This window comes from Python bivittatus, unplaced genomic scaffold (genome assembly GCF_059951505.1).
Source record: "Python bivittatus isolate LINGU-HERP-01145 unplaced genomic scaffold, Pbiv_v1 ctg000700_np1212, whole genome shotgun sequence".
NCBI classification, from domain to species: Eukaryota; Metazoa; Chordata; class Lepidosauria; order Squamata; family Pythonidae; genus Python; species Python bivittatus.
Genome location: NW_028277098.1, coordinates 67,534,131 through 67,561,235, shown reverse-complemented (window position 1 = coordinate 67,561,235; position 27,105 = coordinate 67,534,131). Strand labels below are relative to the sequence as shown.

General features: G+C 35.8%; 1 protein-coding gene across 3 annotated transcripts; it reads right to left on the bottom strand.

Annotated features, from left to right (window-relative positions):
• Nucleotides 1–189: 189 nt before the first annotated feature.
• Nucleotides 190–27,105, bottom strand: CTTNBP2NL (CTTNBP2 N-terminal like). 3 transcript variants are annotated; one of them, XM_007431898.3, is made up of 5 exons: nt 26,983–27,105; nt 20,109–20,216; nt 4,570–4,800; nt 3,425–3,532; nt 190–2,835 (listed from the first exon to the last, which is right to left on the bottom strand). In XM_007431898.3, the coding sequence occupies exons 2-5, from the start codon at nt 20,205–20,207 to the stop codon at nt 1,378–1,380; spliced, it is 1,896 nt and encodes a 631-aa protein (XP_007431960.1). In that variant the 5' UTR covers nt 20,208–20,216; nt 26,983–27,105; the 3' UTR covers nt 190–1,377. The 3 variants fall into 3 exon arrangements, with proteins under 3 accessions (XP_007431960.1, XP_088009860.1, XP_088009861.1); XM_088153734.1 differs by lacking the exon at nt 26,983–27,105 and adding an exon at nt 26,700–26,793; XM_088153735.1 differs by lacking the exons at nt 20,109–20,216; nt 26,983–27,105 and adding an exon at nt 5,592–5,710.

The following is a 27,105-nucleotide window of genomic DNA, read 5'->3' as shown; positions in this document are numbered from 1 at the left end:
CATTAACCTTGATCTTGATTACCCCAGTAATATCAGATACTCTTGAAACAATTTCAAACATGAACAGCTATATAAATATAGCACCATATTGGCCCCACTGACATGATCAAGGCATAAACTTTTGCCCTAAAGTTTGCATTATTGGAAGTTTCATTACAAAGGAAAATGCTTTAGTTGAGCCCTATAGAGGTCCCAGTTTACTGACTGTTTTTCTTAGGAAAATGGGTTATCTGAAATACATAAAGCCTTAAAAGTAATTAAGTGAAGTGAGGTATAAATAATGTCAGTGTGAACAATGTAAGACTAAAAGTGTTGTGTCTAGCTAGGTATGTATAACATCTCTACATATAAGCTGCATCTTTGAAAGCTTAACATTTTGGCTTCCACAGGGCTACCAAGTGGGCAGTTCTCTTCTCTAAGACAATACAACTTATTTAGCAAGACCTATGCCTGCTTGACTTACAGCGTTATTACATATTAAGCAATTCTTTAATTATTGCTTTGGATCTTCTAGTACTGATCCTACCATTTTAATGCAAAAATCCAAAAATCCTGATTAGCCATTTCTAATTTCAAGCAGTATTTAAATCTTTCTCAAGGAACAGCAAAGGTCCTACTTTCAGAAGTTCTACACACAACAGTAGAACGCTAATTAAAATTTTACATTTCACTTATTTTACTCTATGGAGAGAAACTTGTAAGGAATGGACAATATTTTGTGAAGACTGGTAACCTGGTTGCTTAAAGCTAACAACTATTTTCAAAGCTTGTATCATAGGAAAAGATTGGGTTGCATAAAATTAATAGGGCCAAAGTGCACCTGATAACAGCTACATTAACTTTTTGTTCATAGCAGAGAAAACCAGTCTAGTGTTCACCTTTGGGACATTTCCTATTCTTAGCACACTATTGATAAAAATATTGGAAAGGATTAAGAACCATGCTGATTTCAAACATTCATGATTCAGAAATTATTTTCTACATTTGGATGATGCCTTCTGGTATTACAGAGAATCACATTAATATCTGCAGGCTTTAGCTCAGGCACTTCTTAGAAAAAGAATAGAAGTTTGCATGGAGTGTTTTTCTGCATAATTTAAAAATGAGTATTCTGTTGTCATAGTCCATAGGTCAGCTCCCAGAACACAACAACTGCTTCTCTTTTTGTTTGATTTCCCTGTTGTCATAAAATACCTTGAGGCTCTGAATGTTCAAAAAATTGTACAAGTTGTATTATTTTCTACATTATATAAAACAAAGGAACAAATGTGTTATACAAGAAGATTCTGTTACTACTCAAATAAATAACACGGAGTGGATAAGACCATGTTTCAGCTCTAGGAATTGCAAACACTTGGAATGTTACTCTCTTTGAGACTAGCTATTGGTTGGCAATAAAATCTCAATTTCTTTCCCATTGGCTACAACAGCATTGCTTGAACAACTACTTGCCATGTCCATAGGAGAACCAAGGGATGCTTGATTTGAAGTTTTCACTGGTGGCGTGGTAGTTGCTGGAGAGGGAGCCAGACCAGGTTTCTTTGGAGGAATTGGTGGAGGATTTCCTCTTTCTGCTCTGGGTATGGTAGGTGATTTAATTCCAGGTGAAAGGGGACTTAAAGGGCTAGAGACCTTACCTGGGCTAGTTTCACTTTTGGGGCTCATGGCATTGGCAAGATTTCGGTAGTCTGTGCCAAAAGGTGAACTGTTAGGGGAGACTGGTTTGATAGGACCCTGCTGACTGGTGAATCTGGAGAGAACCTGAGTGACTGTATTGCGGGCAAGCTGTTTTGCTGCAGAATTATCAGCAAAAGTAGGTGACAAATCTCTGGATGGAGGACTTTGGAGGCCACTTGATTGATGATCTTGATCAGCCTGAGACTGGAATTTGTGGCGAGCAGCATGGAAGCGCTGATTGATTCCCACTTGGTAGGAAGATTGGTAGCTAGGGTTGCTGGTTGATGCTCCAAGCAGACGCTTAGTCATGACTGGGGAGGAGCATGGTGAAGATGTCAGAGAAGAAGCAGCTGTGTTGCTGGGAGACAAGGAAATCCCATTGGAAGGGAGTGGTGAAACTGAAGCAGAAAGAGACTCTGTTCTTACTGGGGAGATGCTGTTTTCTAGAGTATTCTCAGCAGCTGGCCCAACAGACTTGCCCTTCTGTAGATTCTCTATCACAGGCTGAGTTGGCTCAACACCTGTTAGTGTATCAGCATCACAATGTCCATTTGCCTTGGCATAAGGATTGAGAGCTGTGGCCAGTGGTAACGTGTGCACCAATTTGACAGTAGGTTCCTGGTTCATGTTATCCGTCAAGTGATTACTAGTCTGACATGCCACTGACCTACCTAAGGAGACTTCTGTAATAGTTGCTATGGACACCATTGAGACATTTGGGGGTGAGCTCTCAACTTTGCTGCTGCCAGCTTTCAAAGAAGCTTCTAGCTCTTTTAATGTTTTCTTTAGATCCTCTACTTCTTCTTTCAGGACTTTGGTACGATTCTCTTCCCGGTTAAGTTTGGCTTTCAACTGCTCTCGTTCAATGTCAAACTCAGATAACTGCTTTTCTACTTGTGCCTCCATCTGTAAGCCTCTTTTCTTCTTCACTGCTAGCTCCTCCTCCAGCTGATTTACTTTGCTTCGTTCCTTTTCCAACTTCATATTTAACTCCCCAAGCTTTTGCCCTTCCTCTGTAGCTTTAGCTGTGGCTTTCTTACATTCCAACACAAGCATGGAAGAAAGTTGCTTGTGATGTGCACGCTCCTCCTCCAGTTGGCTAGACAACTTTTTCTGTTCTCTCTCAAACTTCTTCACCTGAGATTTCTCAAATTCCAACTACAACAAAATTATATTTAGAATTGTTAAAGCTTTAACATCCAAACACGTACAAATCAATAAAGTAGAGTAAATTAATATGAGAGAACAGATATAAAGATTAACAGAGAGAAAAATCTGAAGTTTTTAATAGCCTGTATTTGCGTCCAAATAAGTGAAAGGGTACAGAATTCACAGAGTAATAAATTATAAAGTAAATATAACATGACTGACATGAGTAATCCCAGCTGCTTATAATGTCTACACAAGGGAGATAAGATATTTTCTTACTGTTAACATGTACACTGCAGGTCACAAGGTGTATCCATTACGTTTTGAAACGTTTTGTTACGCCTCAAAGATCTGATGTTTCTTTCACCAACCCAACTGACATATATCTATAAAGACTGAATTCTATTGTCTGCTAAATGAAATGTATAGATTTGAATAATATCCCCCTCTTAGAAGTCTAATTTTCTGCTTGAGGGAGAGAGTAAACACTCAGAATTTAGAGACCAACATAAGCTCCCCCACCCATTGAAGGCATGTTCTCTGTGTTAAACATTAATTAATCATTTCCCTCTGACTGCTACTTGGGAAGAAGACATACCTGTTGTGTGAGCCGTTCTCGTTCTTTTTCCAGCATGTAAGTGACATCATCGCCTTCAGCAGTATCTTGGGCGTGTCGCTGCCTTTCTTCTTCAAGATCCAAAATTACCTTTCAACCCGAAAGGAACATTATCAATCCCATTTAGAGAAATAATTACTAGTATATCCAAAAGTAAAGAAAGTAGATTCCTTTCTGCCCAAAGCAAAATTTTACGCAAAATATTCAGACCCAGATACTCCTTAACTTTTGCTCATGAAGAGATCTTTTTGAAAGGATCCAGTGCAATGTTAAAAAAGACATCTGCTACTTCCAATATACTTTTTAATATTCTTCAAAGTTTATCCTCATTATTTTATGATGGAGAAGAAAGGAAGAGATACCAAACAGACCCCCACCCCACCCAAAGAACATAGGAACCACATCATTGATACAGTCTGCGATATAACTTTAAAAACCTTATCTCCTGCTTATATGATTTTTGAGATTAGCAGCATCTCAAAATTTTGAAATAAATTTTGAACAATATGGGTAACTATGATGTAGCTTTAAACTTAAATTTTACTTAATGTAACAGTATCATATAATTAAATAACAACATAGCAAAAACAAAATTTAAATACTGCTATTAGAAAAATACATATGCAGTACATGCGCACAATATATGCTACCTTATTCTACCATTAAGTTTCAACAATTGTAACATATAAGAAAGGCATGACTTTGACATAGAAATAACTTTGAACTTATGAACAAAATATACTAAAGATTTATAAATATAAATAAGTACTAGGTAACTGAATAAAGGAAAAATATACATGTGGTTGTAAGTCCTTTATTTATACAAATTTAAAATGATGGTATCTTTAATTTACTGTTTGGTTGATTTCAATTTTAATATTTTTATTTTGTTTTAGAAAAATGTTAAAATACTTAAATTTTGCACTAATTTACAAAAATGATCACACAATTTTAATTAGCCAAAGCAATTCTTTGAAGGCTGAAAAAATTATATAGTTGTGCATATGTAAATAATAAATAAAATTTAAAAATAGCTAATTAGATAATACTATTATATTCTGTGATATGAATTTGTAAATAAGAGCAATTATTGCTTTCATCAAGCTTCCAAAGACCTGGAAACCCACCTTTCTGTGCCTGCTCTCTGCAGCAGCCAGTTGAGACAACATTTTTTCTTGCATATTCTTGCAATGTTTCATCACTACCTTCAGGATGGATAAAGGGTTGGTACAAACAGGTTGCTTTTCACCATAATTTTCTTCCTTCAGTGCTTCAAAATCTCTCTGAAGAGCCATCAATGGATCACTAATGTTGTATTTTCCATAACGTTCTTCAATAAAAGCATCTCTGTGTTGGGCCTGAAATTATGAAGTATTTCTTATTAGCAACTACCAAAGAAAAAGAAGTCAAGTTAAAATCTTGTAACTTCATTGAAATAAAATATATGAAAGACTGAACAGATGAGCAAATCCCAATGCAGCTGCTGCCTAATTACACAGATAATGCAATTTTTCTACAGCCCTATGGAATAATTGAGAAATTGGGAACAGCCTCAGTTTAACAACAAGAACAGATATGCTTATTTTAGGGCTTTAAAAACAAGAACAACATTAATACTTCTATAGGAACTGATTGAACAGTGCCAAAAGGAAGAGAGGAAGAAGTCAAGATGAAAAAAATTACTAAGCAGGGAAATATTAAGAAAAAAGCAGAGCCTAAACATGTATTAGTAACTTCAATGGAAAGCATTGAAGAAAGGTGCAATAAGAAAGGAAAGGAATAGGAACATGGGCAGGTGTAGGGAAGGGAAGCAGAACTTAGCCCTATAGCCACTCTTTACAACTGCAATGTCACATACAGTTCCACTACTTGTCAATTAAATAAAAGGATGCATGCTTCTTTTCCACTTCTCTGTATGGAACTATCACCCATCAGATATAACCAGATAGGCAAAGGGATCTGAAGCTGGGATTTTACACCATATATTTACTTGCTGTGAAATTCCTGGGGCAGCTAAGTATATTTCCAGCAGACCACAATATATTTAGGTACATGTGGCAACTGAATAAATATTATATTATACTAGAATTAATACCTTACTTCCAACCACAAAGCACACCCACAGACCGACACATATTTTTTCTCTCACCATGATCTCCAAAATCATTATCTGAAGCTTTCAATTTGTGTCCTCACTTTTCCCAACAGGAAACCATATGCAGGAAAAGGAAGTTCAGGTTCAAAATGCAGAGCTCTGTGATATTTTAAGGGTCATTAAAGAAGGTACTCCAAGATCAACATAAAAGAAACTAAATAGAAAAACTAAAGGGCATCTCTACTTTCCTAATCCTTATCCCTGGTTATAAGCACTGAGGAATACATTAAGGTTAGAAAGTGGAGGTTTTCAGTCTACTTCCTTTTCCATTGTCTCCCAGACTGGTCTACAGATACTTAACATACAAATACAAGGGCACATACTTGTGCATCATGTGGATACACAGGACTACATAAAAATACAATATAGTAAGATAGATGGGTTATATCATAAATGACCCTAGAATTTGCTTTAATCTAATATACAAATTTGGAAAAGTATTTCCTCATGAAGGAGAGTTTTCTCAGTGTATACTCAGGAAATGGATCAGTTAAACTGAATATAAAATTAAAGCACATGATCTTTTTACATAGTAATTTACTAGCTTTCTAAACGTCAAAGTACAGGCTTAGTTTTGTTACTCCTATGATATTATATTTAAGAGGAAAAAAAACATATCTGACAAGCGAGGGATCTAACAATTTGATGAATAGTCACAGAAATTCTTCTGGAGGGTCCCTTCTGCACCCCATTACTCACAAATCACTCCTAAGAATGTCAGGAAGCAGTTAAGTTACCTGGGTGGACAACATACTGGAAGTAAGGGAAAAAAAGAAAAAAAGAAAGGAGGAGAAAGAACCTCTGTACAAGGAGTAGATGTACATTTCGGGTTGATTGACACAGTATATGAAAAACAACAGAACTATCTAAATCCTGATCAATGTATGATGATCAAAATGATCTGAGCCTTGGAAGAATTAATACAAACAGCTTCTGCGATAAAGGATTTTACCTCACTTTTTTTTTAAAACTGGTATGTAAGCCAGCAATATATTTCTTTCAGTTAAAGCAATTTCTGTTTATGGGAGGGAAGGGAAGCAGTTTCCTCTCTTAGTTCCTTAATCTGGAGCAAATTTTGAAGAAATACAGGGACTGCTGGAGAACATAATCCTGTGGTTGCAAAATTTACCACAGTGAGTTAAATGCCTTCCCATAAATTGCCAAATACTTTTAGGTATCTAAAATGTGTTTGTGTGTGTGTGTGTGTGTGTGTGAAACTACAAAGAAATAGTATTCAAAAAATCAAACCCATCTGGTTATTTTTCAGATTACTCTGCTAAATAATATCCTCCCTTCCGGAAATGCTACAAAATTGGTGGTGATTCTGCTACCTTGAATTTTTGCTATCCATACTCTTGAGAAGACTGCTTTGACACTTCTTTGTCCCTGAATTCTGCAACTACAACATATAATACAGTCCAATAACAGTATCCTAAATGGTGGTGAGAACACCAATATATGGCTAACTGCAGTATAACATGAAGCTATGGTATACCCAATCCTGCTACTGATATCCATTAACAGCTCAGTGCAATTACAGAAATTGCCTTTTCAAACAAAATTGCATTGACCTCAAGACATATTTGACAGCTGAATATGTGCATTCCTCCTTCCCTTCATTTCAAATTCAGAGTAAGTATCAGATGACATTAATAATTTATCTCTTTAGTCTAAGATCAGTGGGTTCTTCAAAAATTGTATACCAAATACATGTTGCAAATAGTTTTACTTCTGGCATTCCTGTGATATTGAGTTTATAATGTTTTTGCTAAACAGTAACTGTGAAGAACCACTGAGGCTGGAAGCTCCTGGAAATGCTTTGCTTTGTGAATCTATTTTGGAAATTTTCACCATACTGGTCCTACAAAGGCTCTACATATACACTTAACAAGAGTCAATTTATCAGTGGAATCACATGTTTTGAATTACAGACAACTCTTTCCCGTTCTAGGATGAGAACACTGATTCTCATTCAGAATTACTCAGTACTGAATTAGGCAATTTATGAATGGCAACTGAAAAACAATTTCTCTGTACTTGTAGAGGAAAAAATATCCCAGGAAACTGAAGAAGCAGAATGGGGCTTGCTTAATCTCAATCCACACAAATATTAAAATGAAAAAGCAGTGAATTACTGTTCAGTAATTTAATCTCAATGTAGATATTGAGATTCCTGATGCACTATGTTTTCACTTTTGTGAAGTATGCAGGAACATTAATCCTACACAGAGGTTCTCCAATTAGTTTTCATAAAAGCAGAATAATTATCTCATGTTAATGTTTGTCTTTTCAGAACCCATCCCTTACCAGCTGAAGAACAGTGTTGGTTCAATAGGAGCAGTTTCCACTCAGATGAGGATATAATGTTTCAAATATACCTAATTTAATTAGGTTTTCTTACAATACATTTAACACAATAGCTGGCAGCACCCCAAAATTTAAATCAAGTCAAAGCAGATTAGGACTTGACTGGGAGACCACTGGGAAATTTCAGAGCTGTAGCCAGACTGAAAGTTGAAAAACAAAACAAACAAAGAAAAAGCTAGAAATTGAACTGGAGATCCTTGATTATAGTTCTCCTTTCAAGGCACAAATTGTAATTGACTTTCAGTATTGTGTGGTGATGGTGGTGGTAGTTATCTTTTCCCCATACCAATTCCCTAGTACTAATGTTTCTGTCCTGTCCTTACTAAGCTGTTATAACCAGCATCCATGGAGCTTCAGCTCTAAGTGTAGAGGGACTACTGACTGTATGTCACATTGATAAATTACTTTGGGAACTATGAGTGGGCAGCATAAACAAACAAATAGAAGAATTCAGAAAGTCTTTTCGTTAGTTAAATTAAAATTTATGGTCACACCAAACCTGTTCATTCCTGAAGACTTCTATATGCCATCAAACATAATGCATAGTAATCTTTATAACTGATAAACACACAGAGTTATAACCAACATTGTTATCATATTTCCACTCACACAATGCATCTAGCCTTAACTATTACTCTCTCCTAAGCATGGAGACAATAAGGAAGAATCTGTCTATAAACAGTATTTGGTACAAAGAAGGTTTTAAGCAAAGAAATATATTTTTGGAAATGATAATATTTTTCCTTTTGCATAATACAATTACAAACAATCAAAAGAAAACTGGAAAAAGACTGGTAAGCAGCACAACAATATATACAAACACTTAAACTTGCATATACTAAGGCAACCAGAGAATAATACTTAGTTAGCTTAGAAAGAGCTCAGACTGAAAAGCATCAGGAATTTTAGTGTTTCTATAATGCAAGTTTGAAGGGCAAATACTTAGAATCCTGATAATTATGAACACAATTCAAGTGTTATTTAAAGTGAAGTGCTCACACTTTGTCAACATTCTAGTTAGCTCTACCCTTGGACATTATTCAAATGATACTGGCTTCCGTGCAACATTTGCATATTCAACACAAATGTCTGCAGGAAGAGAGACACAGCACATTACAGGTAGTCCTTGACTTAGGACCATTTGTTTTGCTTCGTGCAAAAAAAAAAAAAAAAAAGCCAAAAGCCAAAAGCCAAAAGCCAAAGGCCCAGCCCAGCCCAGCCCAGCCCACCCTGGGAGTGTGGCACAAAGGGGTGTTTTGGCTGGGTGCCCTCAGGGGCTGCTTTTGGCTCCCCCCACCACAGCGTGAAGCAAAAGCCCCGCTCCGCCCAGGAATATGGTGCAAAGTGGCATTTTGGTGCACCACACTCTAGGAGCTTTTTTCCCTCGCAGCTGAAGCCCAGCCCAGCCCGGCCCAGTAGCCAGGCTGGGCATGCCTCGTCAGGAGTGGGAGCAAGAAGATGGTGAAGGTTAGCTGGGGCGGTGGAGTGCAGGGCAGCAGGGGTCTCAGAGTGTAGAATGGTGAGGGTGACTGGCTGGGAATGGGCTGGGGTGGGTGCGGCTTCCCGGGGCATGACAAGCAGCTCCAGATCTGTGTGGTTCTGGGGCTGCTTGCTGCCCCACAGGGCAGCCAGAAGGGCAGAAATGGGGAGGAGAGGTGGGTGGGGGAAGTTGGAGGCAGTCCCTTACCTTACTGAGGCTCGGGGCTGGGAGGGACCAAGCCTGCAATGGCTTGAATTGGGATGGGTACTCACTTAACAACCCGTGATTCTCAGTTAATGACAGCAACCGGGACTGCCAGGATTGTGGTTGCTAAGCGATGTGGTTATGTGACATCTTGCTTTACGACTGCATTACTTAGCGATAGAAATTGAGGTCCCAATTGTGGTTGTAAGTTGAGGACTACCTGTAGCTTTAACTAGCTATCACAGCTTCTCTCCTGCACATATTCACACTGAATGTGCAAAAACATGTAGTGGGAAGCTGACATTACAAAGCAATATTGGTGGGGGTTTCCATAACACTCATGTGATTAGCATTCCAGATAAATAATACTTTCCTAAGAATGTGTACTTGTTTTTTTTATCCTTTCTAGGCAGACATTCACAAAAACCAAAATAGTTTCTACAGTAATTTTGTCGTATTATCCCTAAAGAAGGAGATAGGAGACACAAGATAAGTTCTTTCATCTTATTTTATACAAGAGCAGCTCCTTTAAGCAAAAACTATTCATGCATTACAATGTTTGGGAGCTTATAGGAAGAGAATCAGTGAAAAATGAGTTCTTCTGATAGAGCAATCTTGTCTCCTGCAAGACTAGCAATGTAATTGTATTAACTGTTTGCCTGCTTGCATGTGTGGTTCACATCTGGGAAGCTTTATGAACACAAACACATGTTTAAGCCATACTAAGTTAAATACAGTAGGCCTTTCAGCATCAATAAAAACTTTAATTTTAAACAGTAGCTCTATAAAGCACTAGTTTGAGTGATCCTGTTAAACAACATACAGCTGTCAAAACTACCGGAAAAGCAAGCTAACAATTTGTATTATAGAAGGAAATAACATCCTCAGTACAATATGTAATGCATTGTTCTAGGAGTTATTTCACTTGCTAAAAAAAGCAGGAGCTGGGAGGTACTACAGAATGAGTCACTCTTTGCCAAAGTGGTTCAAAGGTAGCAACGTTTTTATAATAAATATTTTCCCAAAGTAGACCAAAAGGAGCATATATGTTTTCATTTAACTTTTTGAAGCAATCTCTGTCACTAAGCCACAAAAACAGATTTTGTGAAGAGCCACTCTCCTTCTACAGTATGGAATAGAAATTCTTATGAGTGAGTAGGGGAAGAAAGACTAGATGTGTTTAATTTACTTTTTGCGTTTAGGAATGGAAAACTATAAATGTTGATTCATTGGTTGCCACTATGTTTGCTTTGATTTGTTTAAAAAGACAGGAAATCCTACAAGACCGAGAAATCATTACCTTCCTGTGTTTCTAAAATACTGCACAATACCAACAACATTAGAGCATTTTTAAAGGAATTATTTTGTGTGAACTGCCCAGAGTCCCCCATTGGGGAGAGATGGGTGGGGAGAAATTTAATAAATAAATAATAAAAAATAAATATATAAAAATTAGAATCAGTTTGGTCTAGTGGTTAAGATGCTGGCCTAGGACGCACGAGACTGAATTCTATTCCAGCCTTAGGCATGAAGACTGGCTGGGTGACTTTGGGCCAGTCACTCTCTCTCAGTCCAACTCACCTTACAGGGTTGTTGTTGTGGGGAAAGTAGGAGGATGAAAGAGTATTGGGTATATTCACCGCCTTGAGTTGTTTATAAAAATAATAAATAAAAATAATAAAAGCAGGATTAAAAAAAACCTTTAAAAATGCATATCATAACCATCTTGAAGGCCTATATACCTTTCCTCTACTTAAATCTTTAGTCCCCTCCAGTGTCTAGTTTTTGAAATCATGAAATTCTTTACCTATGCTATGTCTTATAAAAATCAAAACAGGATTTATTTCCTACAAGAAGCTGTTTATAATTAATTCCAAAATCTTATTGTAAAAGTTTCAATATTCCAATTTTATCTGGACCCTTAGTCCATTTATAACTTTCTAGGATCAAAATCTTATTTATTTTTTTGCTGTTTATTTCAGATTCTTTAAATTCTTAAGCTTATGATTAAATTTTTCTTTCATTCAGGATTAAAGGCAGACTTACCTGGTGTTTTTAAACTTGTCATTCCAAAGGTCTCTAATAGCTTAGAAATAGCAATTTACAAAAGTGATTAGAAAGTGAGGTTTGCGAATTTAGTATCCTTTAAAAGTCTCTGTCGCCGTTGAGAGCAAGATGGCTAATCCCATCATCTCCTGGCACTCACCCATGGAAAACTGCTGTTCTACAGTCTCCTCATGAGGAGCAGCCATCCAGAGCACATGTGGGCATTCTCCTGTCCTCTCTTTATCTGGAGAGGTTCCAGGTCCACAAACAGACAACCCTTTTTCTAACCAAATGCTTACAACCAAACATTCTTGGGTCCCCTAATGGCCCAATCCCCCTTTTTGTACTCTTTTGTCTTGTTCCCACCCTCCCATTCATGTAACCTAAAAAAAAAAAATCTTGTGTCAGTCATTCAGAAAGTAATACATCCCCCTGCCCCCCACAATTCTTCTCTGCTTATTTTAGTATCAACAATCACTGGAACATAACATGAAACTATCAACAACCTCTGAGGTCCTACTCTTATAAATTGCATAGGGCCCAGTGATCACTAGAAGCTTGACAGATATTGGACCTAGTCATGGCTTTGGTCAATTGAGGTGTTCACATAATAACTTTTAATAAGACAAGGAAAGAGTAGGGTAAATTATCAGCCTTAGCTGTACCCACTGCCACAAGCAACACTCCCTATTAACAAAAGTAGACTATGTTGGGCAGTTTTGGCATCAAGATGCCAAAAGCATGATCCAGACCCAGTTTTTTTTCCAAGCACACTCACATTATTCTGCACAAACTAGGCTCTCTAACCTAGAGAATACTTTGTGCACTGACATACTGTTGCCAATATGCCACAAGCTCAGAAGTACATGCGATATACTGAGATATATTTTCATCTCAGAACAGAAAATTGACTTATAATAAGTTATCTTAAAAAAGTAAGTATCTGCTATTATGGTATAAAGCTGATATTTTAATATCCAGTGATACATTAACCAAAGTTTTCTTAATTTGTGTGACAAAGGAAGTTGTGATTAATCCAAAATGAAATTGAAATCCTCTGTCCTTCAAATTGGGCTAAAAGATGGAAGACAAATGTAGAAGCCAAAAGCTCAGTGCAGCTAGTTCTGGTAACATTATGTTATGGATAATTTCTAGAACTTAGGTTACTTATATTCTGCAGACCAGCTTGATTTAATCCATACTAAGGAAAATCTATTTCTTTTTTGTTTTCTGTAGTTGCATTTTCGTTGACCAAGAAGTTGATTTAATTCTGTCCTTACTATTAATTTAATAGTAACATGCAACTTCCCTTTATTGTTTCTGTTTTTGAAATGTTTCATTTCATTTTATGAGTCGGAACAGTAAAACAACTTCCATAACTACTCAGTAAAACCAATATATTAAATTTATGGGGCATTCTGGCTTCCTTTGGAAAAAAAAGTTTTTCACCCTTATTTCTAATATACTTTCTTCAATTATTTTGAAAAGAGTAATGTGAATCAATTATCATTAAGTTAGCACAAAATCATTAACTCTTTGTGTATCAAAATTAATCTATAACTAGCTCTGGAGGAGATATCCAGATATAAATCTATCTGTTATATCAGAACTGGCATAAGGGGTATGTTATGGGTCCCACCTACAAAGGAGTTTCATCTGACAGGACCCAGGAGGACAGACTTTTCAGCTTGGCACCTCTGGAACATCATTCCCTGGAGGTTAGATTGGTCCTGACCTTGCTAATCTTTAGGAAGTCCCTGAAGACATGGCTGTGTCATGAAGCCTGCAGATCCCATGGAAGTGGGGAGCCTGCAAGATGGCTGTATTGTTTGAGAGCTGTAGGTTGGCACTCTCCCATGCTTTTTATGTTCCTGGTTAACTGTTTCAACTGTTTTAATTATTTTTAATTTTATTTATATGAGTTTGCTAACTTGTGAGCAACCCAGAGTCATGTCTGTGAGATAGGCAGCTATGTAAATTGAAACAAGCAAACAAAACAATAAATAAAACAGTTAACTATATGAATAGAATTGTTGGTAGAGATGAGATTCAATATATAACTGGAGACTTGCCAAGAAAATTTAATACTGTTATTTTTATCTGTAAAAGACAATATTTCTAAAAAGGGAAATAGTAGTAAAAGGAAGCTTTGCTACTACAAGGGGAAAAAAAATAGAGACTCCAGTGTTTCCACAACCTTTAGAAGTTATTTGAAACTGTAATAATAGACATGCCGTAAGAATGTGTACCACAGTCCAGGAAAAAAAAATCAAGTCTAAGGGGTTAACATGCCAAGATGGTTGACTTCAGTTTGTACATTTGTTTTTCTGAAGTAAAAGATGGCAGCAATAAATGTTAGACTTTAAAAGAAAAAATATAACTCTTGGACAATTTAGTTAAGTTCCATAATCACACCGAGTATAGTAACTGTGGTGTGATTGCCTGTCCAGACAGGTCAAGGAAACCACCTGAAAAAACATATACTTTGGAAAAAGAAATGCCAACAGAAATAAGTGATGCAAAAAATAATTTGAAGTGTCTATCACTAACATCATTATAACCAATACTCTATGTAACTACACTAGAAGCAGGAAACCTAATAAGTATCAAGAAGAGTGGATTACTGAACAGAAAGAAAATTTTAAGAGGTACTAAAAGTGGATAAGATCTGTGGTGATTACAACACGACCAATAGCTAGCAAACACAATATATCCTGCCCCTATTGTCATTTTCCAATTGTGCATTACCAATGAGAAAATGAAGTCAACCCAGAAACAAGTGTTGTACTTCATTTTTCCTTTCTCCAGAAACCTCTCTAAATCTATTTGTCTACCATGCTATTGCTATTCAAAATCTTCCTTTCTGAGATCAGGCATGTCAAGTTCTGCTTTTCAGTTCTCCTAATGGCTTTCCAGTTTTATGAGATGTACCACATTTCTGTGGTTCCAGTTTTTTTTTTCTTTCTATAATCACTGCTGTTAGGAAAATTTTGTTGATCTAGTTCTGTGGAAATTGATACAAAAGAGAAGAATTCCAAATCAGTATAAAACTAATAGCAAAATGCTTATTCCTAAACTATTTTAACATGGAACTAATTTTTCCCTTTTATTGAAGTATACATAAAATAGAAATTATGTTGTTTTTGAATTACACTTTTGCAAAACAACTCTTTATTCTGGTAGCCACAGGATAAGAATTCAGGTCTTTTATGGTTTGCTAACTGATTAAAAAAACAGAACAAGAGTAAAGGTGTAGCTTTCACAATTGAAGCAATGCAAGGTTCCCCCAAATTATATTAAAATTGGTGTTTCTACATTTGTTTAAAAACATGTAGATTTATAGTTGAATCAGAAAGTGACCTCCTAGATAGTTTTCATCAAATCAGTTAGGCGACATTTGTTATCAGCTTGAAGAGTGATAAAACAGAACATGGATACTAAAGACTGAAGCTTTTGCAAATATGAAATTAAGAGATGTTTAGCTTGTAAAGCAAACTATTCTAAGCTTTGAAGAAACAACAGAGCAGTGTTTCTCAACCTTGGCAGCTTGAAGATGTGTGGACTTCAGTTCCCAGAATTCCCTAGCCAGCCTGCTGGCTAGGGAATTCTGGGAGTTGAAATCCACACATCTTCAAGTTGCCAAGGTTGAGAAACACTGCAATAGAGATTTCTTCCTCCCTCCCCCCGCACTGAGGTAAAAAAAGAGTTAAAGGAATGTTTCCTTTTAATATGCAATGCATCTCCTACACCAGTTGAAAAATAAAAACTTGAATATGAACCAAAGTAGAGTTCTACAACTATTATGTTTATTTTCCCAGTCAGACTTCATATAAACAAGCTACTGTGGGTTTCAAAGTTCTTTTATATTCTATGGTTCTCAAGCAGTTTTGTAGAAAAGTTCCTCTTCTAGAACACAATCTCTTTTAAATAGCTTGCTTTGTAATCTTGAACTTCCTTATTCCTAGTTTTCCCTAGAGACAGATGTTTGAAAATAAATACAGGCTGTGGTCATAACAAGAGGGTAGTGAGAAAACAAAAGTTTGCTTACTGGCTGGTTAGATTAAATTTAAAAAAAACCCAAGAGACTGAACCACTTATATCTGGACCACAGATAATCCAGATCCAAATAATTATCTGTATTATAAAGGGAAAAAAAGTGAAAAAAAAGAAGAAATCACTGATATTTTAAAAGAGAACAAAGATATCTAAAATGTATCTGGTTAACTGTATATCAATCTTAGTCAACTGCATAAAACCTGAACTAGCAGTATGATAGGCAAGAACTGGCAGAGCATCTTACCACTTCTGTATGACAAAACTTTATAATAAATTGAATTTTTAACAGTGGAAAAAACATTAGTTTCAAACTTCCAGGACACCATTAGATTTGGAAGGCACAAAATCTTGAACCTCTCCCATGTCACCACTTTTAATCCCATTTCACCACTGGCTACTTTGCTACTCTAGTCAAGCTTACCAAATAAAGTATTGGAAATGCTCCCTTGTTCTATTAAAAAAAAAAAAAAGAGTTGAATCTGAACATCTGGCTACATTGCTTAGCAAAGCAGGATAACAGTGAAGTGCTTTGGATTTGATCTCCAAATTTTTTTTTTGGAGCTCATGGGAGTGCAGGAAAAAGACATAATTGCTTTAAGAAGCTACAGACAGGTGCAATATTTGTGTTCCTCATGTTCTGAAGCATCTTTTGGAGATCAAATCAGAAGCACTGCACAGCCCTTTAAAGCAGTTACAATATCTTCATATCAAAGCACTTCTTCATTTTCTGAAGTCCTGTCATAAAAGTACCATTCTATATAATTACCAGTGTTATTACTTTTGATATTGTCTGAATATTGGCTTGAGAACTATTCCTACATAAATTCTGAGATTATTTCTTCTTTCTCTTTCTGCAGCACCTCATAAAAAGATCATTATAACTACTGAAGCAGCTTTTATAAAGGGGGATACTTAAATCTCAATTTTCTCTTGTTGAAGAAGACAGTAATGTAAGAGCATTAAAAATTTAAGTATTTAAACTGCTTGTGAAGTTCAGCTTTATTAATAAATGAAACAATATCTGAACTTACATTAAAGCAATGATTAAAACCAACCTGTAGCATTATACTATTTTGCAGAATATCAACAATGGAAGCTTCCCTTCCCTTGAAACAGAAGCTGCAGAGAGCTTTGGTAGATACTATAGAATAAAAATTAACTCCTGCCCAAAGATGTTTAGATTTCTCCAGGCTGCTATTTCTATATTAAATTGTATTCAACAATTAATCTCCTATCTAACTGATCTTCATAGTGCTAAGCAGAAGCAAAGCAAAATAAAATAGCAGCAAGACAGACTCATGTAACACCTTTTTCTTTGTCTTCCTTGAAGTTAAGACGACTTCATTTTGGAATTCTGTATGTGCACACTCTTAAGATTCAGTGATTAGAAGCAATTCATGGTAAGCCAGATAATACTGCTGGATATGGTAAGACCAAATCTATAGTGCTACAGCCAATCCCTTGGCATTATTTCAGTTTTCTCGGTATTTTTCTATTGCTTTCAAAGACTGCCAAATTAAAATCAAATAGCATTTCTTGCTGGATAAAGCCATTTCCTTCTATCATCATTTGCTGTTTACATTCCATTTAACTTCCAGCAGTTTCAAACTGTCACCCCTCATTGGTGACATTGAGGATAGAAAATACTTTTAAGAATATAATTCCATTTTTAAATGTTTAGGTTTCCCCTCCCTTTATTCTTTGTATTGTTTAACAGTTGTTTCTGCTTTGCTGTTTATTTTTTGTAATCTTATTATAAAATATAATAAAATGTGAAAACAAACAAACAAGAATATACTTCTAGTATTACATTCATCCATGTTTTTGGAAGAAAAATAGCTGGATGATGTATGGTCTTTATTAATATATTCCTTTTAAACAAATAACTTTCAGAGCATTAGTTACAACTGAAATGACAATAATATATCACTCCCTTTCCCATCATCATCACCACTACCACCATCCTGCCTCTATTTAATTGCTGGCAAAATTGTTCAAATATAAGTAGCTCGAATGCTTTCCAATGACCGCTCATTTTACTATTTATTCATTTGCTGGGTTTTTTATGCTGCTCTAATCTTTGTTGACTGAGCGGCTTGTATACCCTATCCTGTAAATAAACTTAGAAATATACACAGCAACAACAAACTTTATTTCTCCACCAGGGAACAATTTATGAACTCCATTTAAATAAAATCCCAATCTGCAAGTGGAAATAAAATTCATAACATATTTATATCCAACAACCTGCTGGAAAAACCTAGATTTTAATAGCTTCTTGGAGCAGGAAGTAATGGGAAGCTTTTTATTATCTAAAAAGTCTGACCATATTATTATTAGCCTAGATCCCAAACTTGGGTACCCTCAGTTTTGAGTACTGGATACTCCTTCTATTTATTTTGGGCATCCTAAACAGATTAACATCTTAGCTATGCCTAGAATATGTCCTCAGACAAGTAGATCCAGTCATATATCAATTATGACATCTTTCCGTAAGATACAAAAAGGCAATTCAAATGCTCGGTCTATAAAAACCACAGCATGGCACTTATGTCTATCACAAATTTTATCATTATCATACACAAATATTTATTTTGTTCTCTCAAATGAAGGTTGCCCATAAATAGATATATTCATTGTAAAAAACCAACAAGAAAACATATCCTTAAAATTGTGAAAGGTAACTTATTTTTAATTCTGTAGCTTGGGACAAGATTCAGAATTCTTACTTTGTTTAGACTTCTAATGGTTATCCACAGTTCCAGGAATAACATACAGAAACATTTTGAGAGGATCAACATATCATAATACTTCCAATTCATGTTAAAATGACCCTAGAAAAAAGCCAGCATGCATTGGGGAATATTAACTTCAGGATGAATCATTCAAAGGGAATGAGCAGGAAAATGTTGTTAATCACCCAGAAAGGAACAGGACAATAATAATAAAAGAAAATACAGGAAAATAGCCAATTGAAAAGACAGAAGATTATAGGTGAAAATGCCAGGCAAGAGGCACCAGGAGAGACAACATATAATCTCCTCAACACCTACGATAGAAACTTTATAGTTAAAATGACTCAGGATGTTGCTCCTCTGTAAGTCAAAAAGTGCATAGCTTTAAAAAAAACCCCAAACCTGAAATCTTAAAAGGGGCAGCTTTTGAGAGATAAAGTAGTGATAAGTATCAGTCCACAAATGCAATAAAAGCACTAAGAGTGTGCTACAGGCCCTAAAATGCTATGGCTGATCTTAACATGAAAAATGAAATTAGGAAAGCATCCAAAGCAGCAGCATAAAAATTATACGAGACTTCAAATTACCATTTTCAACTGGATAAATCCATGTATTGTATTATACCATAAACAACTGTGCTATCAAACAGCTGATCACCATACTAAACACAAGACAAGCTCTTCTACCGATTCCACTGTCACTTTTTCTAATAAACCATATGCACATGTAAATGGAAAATGGCAAAGGAAATTCAGTGCACAGACATCTATTTCGGAAAAAAAAACCTTATAAAAAATGAGGAAACTGATATAAAAGAACACAGCTACCAGATCTGAGCTGCAAAATTTCTTGATTACTAGATGGCAGCTAAGAGGCAGATGTTCTGTACGTCTCAGTTGCCACCAAGTGATTGTCCAGTTTGCTGAAACCCAGATCTAGTAGTCCTAAAATAGAGAGTAAACAGCACTGAAATGCAGTCATTAGCGATCAAAGTCTTCACCACAGTAACATGAGAAAGAGAGAATGTGTGCACACACACAAGCTGGATGAATATCCATTAAAGATTCATCCATGTTTAAAGCAAATAATTAAAATTTAAAAATAAAGTCCAGCAAAAACCAATTCATACCATTATGTAGACTAATCACATATTTCAATATTTGGCATTAAACTCAATTGAATTGCAGAGATATTCTTAAAAGAAGATAAACAGAAACCATTTTCTTAATGGAAGTAGAAGAGGAATCTATATTATTATTCCTGCCTGTTGAGACTACACTGTTGGTCTTTACCAATAATTTCTTTAACAAAAACATGTTGATACACAGCACTGAGAACAAGACGTTCCAAGTCTCACTATTCTAGTATGATGAGGGGAGAATATCTTTAATTAAAATATGACGTCCTTATTTTTCATAATCATCAAGGTGCTCATCCATTACACTATTTGCTTTTGCTGTCAACCAAATGCCAAGCTACAGACTATTACCACAGGATTTGTTACCTAATATTTTTAACAATACCCGAACTATTAATCATTACAATCAATCTTTGGGCAAAAAATGAAGACAGCATGCATAGCAGCACTGTTGTATTTCATCTCTCCTAATATGTACAGGTTACCTTTAAAGCTTCTATGACAAGATCTCTGGCTTCTAGTTCACCTTCAAGGATACTAAAAAGTGTCAGTAGTTCAGCTTTGTTGAGTTTTTCGAGATTCATCTTGAATACCTGGAAAAAATATTGGAGGTTTAGCCAGATACTGTTTTTGAACAGTCCCTAGTCAAGCCTATTTTAAGAATGCAACAAAATACCCATAATAGCAACAATGAAGTTTTAACATTTTCAAAGTACTGCTCCTTTTCCATGACTACCGTAACTACGTAATCATTCACATTTTCTCATGTGCTCACAAGGAAATATATGCATAGATGGTCTGGATAGAACACATACACTCACATGGTAGTCAACATCTATTTTTAAGATCTATATCACAGTGGACTGGGAATCCATATTTACATGAATAATTTAAAATATTTAAAGGGATGGAAGGCAACCGCTAGACAGAACAACTGATTCACATACTACCTCAGGGTTTCTAAAATATTTATTTTTTGTGTTAAAAAAACAGTCTTTGCTGGGACACATTATCTCAGAAAGAGTTTATGGCATTCAAACTGCTCCACAGTCACCATCACCTTTTTGCAAATATTTGTATTATTCCATACAGACCCTGACAAAATGAAGGTGCAGTTGTGTTTGCATAATAGTTTTCTAGTTGCAAAATATGTTTAAAAGCACTGAGTATATAAAAATATTAACAGTACGGTTTTATTGATTTTCCACTGAATTAATTGGATTAGCATACCAGAAGTTGCAGTAAAATATTAAAATCTTAATTCAAATTTCAAACTCTGAAGGGCAGGGAGAGTAAGAGAATAAACATTGGCCTCATCAGAGATTCTTCTTCAAATGAATCACAACTATGATTCTTTTCACTATTGTGCCTATGTAAAATCCACTGTAACAGCACAACTGTCATCATATCAAATATGTTAATGAACAAATTGATTGTCTAGGGATAGTTGGAACTCAATTCTTCTATGAAACCCTTTGTTAATAGACTTTTTTTTTTAAGTTGTTACTGTATTTCAAACAGATGCAACAATGAAATCATTTCTCTATAAAGTAAATAGCAATACAAACTGTACCTATTTTTTTTTTAACTGTAGCACTTTTACTGCTGAAGAATAAGAGTGAATTTTTTGAGTTTTTACAAACTATGTTCCAGGAATTTTAGAATTCCTTAAAAAAAAGAGGATATGACCTTAAAAAAAAAAGAATACTGCTACAGAAAGTTTTGGAAATTAGTAGAAAACAGTTAAAAATAAGAATCTACCTTATTTTGCTCATAGCAGTAAACTGCCAAGTTTAAATCTACAAATCTATGTATTTTTACAGTTAGTTTCATTCTGGGAAAAACTCTTAAAAACAGTAAATATTCAAGGATCTCAAAATACTGGGTGATTTCTTTTCAGAATGATAGCATTTGCATCTTGTGCTGGAACTGTATCAATACTGGGTCTTGCAGATAACAGATTCCACACACACAGCAAAACAAAATACCTTTTCTACGCAGGAAGTACAAAAATACAAATTCTGTATCAGAAGCAGAAAAAAAAAATCCAATTCTCAAGGGATGTTACAAAAATGAAATATTAACTCCAGGACATATCTGAAAATACTTGATTAAGTGATGCTTCATAAAATTAAAATAAATAATATCAAAGATTTGTGTGTTAAATATCATATAAACATATACATTACAGGACAAAATTTTCAAATTACAATACTCTAGGAGATGTGTTAACAAGCCACAGAAGTCACAAACAGCTAATACAAAACTACAGTAACTACAATCTTTCTACGTACAACTGGACACCTTTACTGGGAATATAATACCCAACTGGAATTTAACTGGATCTGTCCTGCTAATGAAACAAGGCTGCTCTGTACACAAACTCTGTTAAAATCCATTATATCTAAATAACAGTGAAATTTTCAGCATGACAAAAACTTGCTTGTATGGTATGACATTCACGTGATACTGAATATATAGGTCATAACAACATCTCTAAGTTTGTAAATGTAGCTCTTTCATCCTAATGAAAGATCCCCCAATCTAATGAAATACTTTAGAAATAAGCTTTGCAATCTGAAGACTTAAAATACTGGTTGCATTTACTTCGATGCTAGTAGTCTCATTCATGTAGAATTTCTATTTGTAATAACATTGTAAATAGCATAAACATCTCAAAGACAGTCCTATTGTGTTAAATGGATTACTTGGTATCAAGTTGCATTTTAAACTGTTCATTTAGGATGCAATCCAATATCAATTTACCTAAGATGTAGTCCCACTGAATTCATATTTCAATTTATTTTCAACATCTGGAATTTTATTTTTTTCTCTCATTTTGTACAGAAAAATATAATTTTCCCATAATTTCCATATAATACAAAGAACATACTTATACAAGAAAGTATATACCATATATACTTGTGGATAAGCCATATGTGGATAAGCCGACCCTCAAATTTTTAACCAAAATGCCATGAATTAAGCCTTCACTTGCAGATAAGCCAACCTGCATTTTCCATAGTATTTTGGTTAAAAATTTGAGGATCGGCTTATCCATGCATCAGCTTATCAACGAGGATATAGAGGAAATACGACTACTTTAAAAAGGTATTATCATATATACCCACGGATAAGCCGATTTTTTGGGTGCATTTTGGCACCTAAAATTTTTGGCTTATCCACAAGTATATACAGTATGCTTATGCTAAACAAATTAGACTAGGTAGTCTTTGAATTTTCCATAATTTTTTCCATATATTTATTTAGATTTTTTTAAAATCAAGCCTTTATTATTTTTATATAAGTCAAGGCAGTGAACATAACTAATACTCCTTCCTCCTATTTCCCCCACAATAACAACTCTGTGAGGTGAGCTGGGCTGAGAGAGAGGGACTGGCCCAAAGTCACCCAGCCGGCTTTCATGCCTAAGGCGGGACTAGAACTCATAGTCTCCTGGTTTCCAGCCTGGTTCTGACAATCTCTGACAACAGAATTCACATTCTTCACATGAAGAATTAAAAATATATATATTTACACAGACATTTATATTTCCTCAGTCCCATGTAGAAAATTTTTAAACACACAGGAAGCAGTAGCATTTAACAATTGTTAAGTTAATATAAAGTCACAGATAAAGTCTCCTTTGAACTGAGCTCAACTCCTGGTTGTTTCATGGATATGATGATGATGTCTTCTTGGATACAATATGGAAGTGGGTTGACACTACCTTCCTCTGGGATTATTTTTTTAAACTTCTTAGTCTAATCTAGAGTCTTGAGGCTTCTTGGTGGTCTCAAAAACAATGAAGTTGGGCTAAAGTTGTCAAGAGATCAGCCAAGGCCAGGGGCCCCAACATATATACATGTTTTGTTTATAGATACATTTTTTTTGTATTTCTTCATTTGCACACACTATTTAATAGCTTTTATACTACTTGAAGTTTTCCCTGAAAGTTTCAAAGACAATCATTACATGCACTGTTTCTCATAGCTTATGTTTATAATTAAGAACTCTAAAACTAAGTAAGATGCTTGATAAACATTCTAGCCACAATCAGATAAATTTCTGGTCTTTCCTTTCTTCTGTCTCTCATTCTCTAGCATTTGTTCTTTTTTTGTCCTACTGTGAATTCTCAGCTCTGTTTTGAGAATCAGCTAGCAATGATGCCAAGTGATAAATCTAAGCCAGTACTCTGCCCATTGGAGACAGGGATTGCACATCTATAGAGCTTTTGAATTAGTGGCTGTTCTCAAAGAAACCAAACACTAATTCATGAATACTCTGAACACAGGCTAAATGGTGCAATTTAGAAATAGCTAAACATTCCCCAAATAGCAAGTTGATGTTGAAATGAAGAACTGCTTGAATTTTCAGACAAACCAGTCCTGGTTCATAGTTTCAGATTACTTTTTATTTTTATCTGTTTATTTTTATCTGTTTATATTAACTATGGAAGCTGGACAGAAAAGAATTAGAAGAACCTAAGGATTCTGAATTGTTAGATTTAAACATAATACCACATGAAGTAGTATGTTAGTACAGGATAGGACCTGTTATTAAATACAAACCTGAGTTTCAGACATTAATGAAATTATATATATAGATAGATTTTTAATGAGTGCTTTCTATGTGCCAAAAAGATGCAACATAAATTGAGAGAATGAAGCTGCAGAGATTTGGTGGAATGCCCTACTAAACTTCTGTTTTATCTACAAATAATACCTAGTTATACACATTCCTTAGAAATCTGTGCTATTTGTTGCTGTCTTACCCTTCTTCCTCACAGAAGTTCCACATGTTTCATGGCAGCAACAAGATAGAATTTTTTCAAGGATTAATAAGCAGGAGCAAGCTTGGTTACGTTTTTTCCCATCTAGTGGCTAACATACTATCTTTATGGAAATCTTATCACTCTAGTTTACTACCTAATATCAGTGGATACCAACTGTATATACACCTATATAATGTACTGTTATGTACAATAAATAATGCTAGTTTAATCATTCCTTTCAATCTGGATTAATTTCACCTCTCACAAGCCATCCCCCCAAATCAAAAACCTTGATAACTTTTTAAGGTTCTTATTATATTAAGAATTAAGAATTCTAACTAGACAGTTATTTCACATACATACCCTTTAACATTACATCTGAAAAACTGTTACTAAATCTCCATCTGACATAAACTAACTTGCTCCTTTGGAAATCCCCTTCACAGCCAGTATGAGGCAAGCCACATAGAAACAACAACAACAACAAAAGCTGGAAGAGGTATGAAGAAAGGACAAATAGTCATTATTATTTAGTTACGATCTTAAGATAATACTAAAAATAATATTATTCTATTAAGGTATCACTAAATAGTTTCTTGAATTAAAAATTCCCAAACATGTCTTGCATAAAACAAATCACTATATCTATTTGAAGTCCCTACACATGCTTATGGATGCAGGTGAATAATTGTAAGTTCATTTAACATTTCAGAAATTATTTGCCAGTGCTAAAGACCAGACATTACAGAGGAAACCCCCATCCCCCCAATATCTACAAAATATATGATTAAATAAAGTATTGGATGGGATGGATTTCAGGCATTCAAGACTCTATCAAAACTAATATTAAATAATGGAGGTGAATATGTGTAGCTCAGGGTTGAACTGTGGAGTCCTTGGGGTTCTCTGAGCTTCATTTTTTTCTTGCAAAGGTTTCATTAGCCGGCTAATATTAAACACTTTATCAGAACATGGACTACATGTTTAAAATATATATTTTCTAATCTAGCTAAATACTTCCTTACCAGCACTTAATTTTATTATCTCAAATTAAAAACATTCAATATACTTTATTGCAGTAACATCTTGATTTACAGGCATTTAGAAAAAACACATCAATTTTCTGATTTTTATCTTCTGTGCTTCTCTGGTTACTCAGCACTTTCAACAACTACTAAGATAATATATCAGTACATGCAGAGATACTGGGCTTGGTGATAAACTGAAAGCTAATCAGAATGGTTTAATGACTGCAAATAGCATTCTTGTATTTAATATATGACTGAAATTTTGCTTTACTGTAACCACAAGAATACAGCTTTCAGCTTTGACACATATTTTTAAGCAAACTCATTTCTTTCTCTAAAGAAAACACATAACACACCCATTTATATACCACTATGATGGTACATGGCTATTTGCACAGCAAAGGATTAAATATGATTTTGGTATACTATAAAACAGTATGAGCCTAATACAGAAATAACAACATTTCTCAAATCATGAACAGACATTGGTCATACAGTCCAAAGAGCATGGAAAGCCAAAGCAGTCCTCTCATAAAATAGTCAAAAATGCAAAAAAAAAAAAGAAAAAAAAAAGGCCAGATTTTGTTTTCCAAAACAAAACCTAATAGTTGTATAAACAATACTCCCCCCACCTATGAATCCTTCTAATCAGTACTGTGATGTTTTTCACTCTTATCTATTGATCCTCCACTTTTTCATTGTTACCACACCATCATACATCACCCTTAATAACTAAATATACTTCGCCATTTCCAGAGGCATCTTAAAAACTTGCCCAGCCACAGAATAATACCTCCTGATCAAGGGCAAAGTATTTTGCGCTGCAGCATCCCCAGGTCTTACAGTGTATACCAGGAATAAACAGGTTTAGCAGCATTTCCCTATTTAATTCCCAGAATAAAATGTGAAAGCAGCCAAGCCAAGCCTAAGAAATTAATCTACTCAATCCCCGCCCTTATCTCCCAAGTATTAGATTCACACGGCCACTTCACATCTTATACAGCTGGATATCAGTCTACCTCCCGGTACGTTAAACGCTCGGATGCTTATTCTAGCGTAAGATTTCGTAGCCCCGTATCTATACGACAGCGGTGGTCATTTTTTTCAATTACATCAACGGATTTCACTTGCCGGCGTGTGCGAACCTTACAGCACGCGCACAGGTCCCCGGTCCAGCCTCCCTGAACCCCCTTAGTCACCTCCTCGGACAAGTCCCTGACGTCCTCTCCACCCGCCCAGGGCCCGGAGCCCCGTCGCATCCACCCGTAACGCACCAGCCTTCCTGACAAACTCCACTCCCAGAACCGCGACGGCGGCCACCGCGACAATGGCCCCGCGGTCCTCTCGGGTCTGGAGCACAGCGGCTGTCCCTCCCCCACGCCCCACGGCGCTCAGGCAGACGCCCCCTCCCACGTCGCCACCCGGCGGGCCTCCAGGTAGCTCCCGCCTCTCCCCCTTGCCGGTTCCCAACGGCACACGCGCGGGGATGCCTCCGCGCGCCATTAGCCGCAACGGGCCAAGCACCGCCGGATAAGCTCTGATCTCGCGCCCACCTACCAGAAGCTCAGCCGAACGCCCGTAGCCGTCGTCCTCGCTGCCACCGCCTTCGTCGCAGCCAACGCCAACGTCCCCGCTCGGCCCCACTCTCCATCCAGACTTCTCAAGCAGCCCAAGATTGAC

What these genes read in the sequence shown, in the direction of transcription:
- CTTNBP2NL (XM_007431898.3), bottom strand. Translation starts at nt 20,207, where the DNA reads ATGAATCTCGAAAAACTCAACAAAGCTGAACTACTGACACTTTTTAGT. An exon ending in TTGTCATAGAAGCTTTAAAG is followed by an intron (nt 4,801 to 20,108) that starts GTAACCTGTACA and finishes TCATAATTTCAG; the next exon opens with GCCCAACACAGAGATGCTTT. An exon ending in GAGAACGGCTCACACAACAG is followed by an intron (nt 2,836 to 3,424) that starts GTATGTCTTCTT and finishes ATTTTGTTGTAG; the next exon opens with TTGGAATTTGAGAAATCTCA.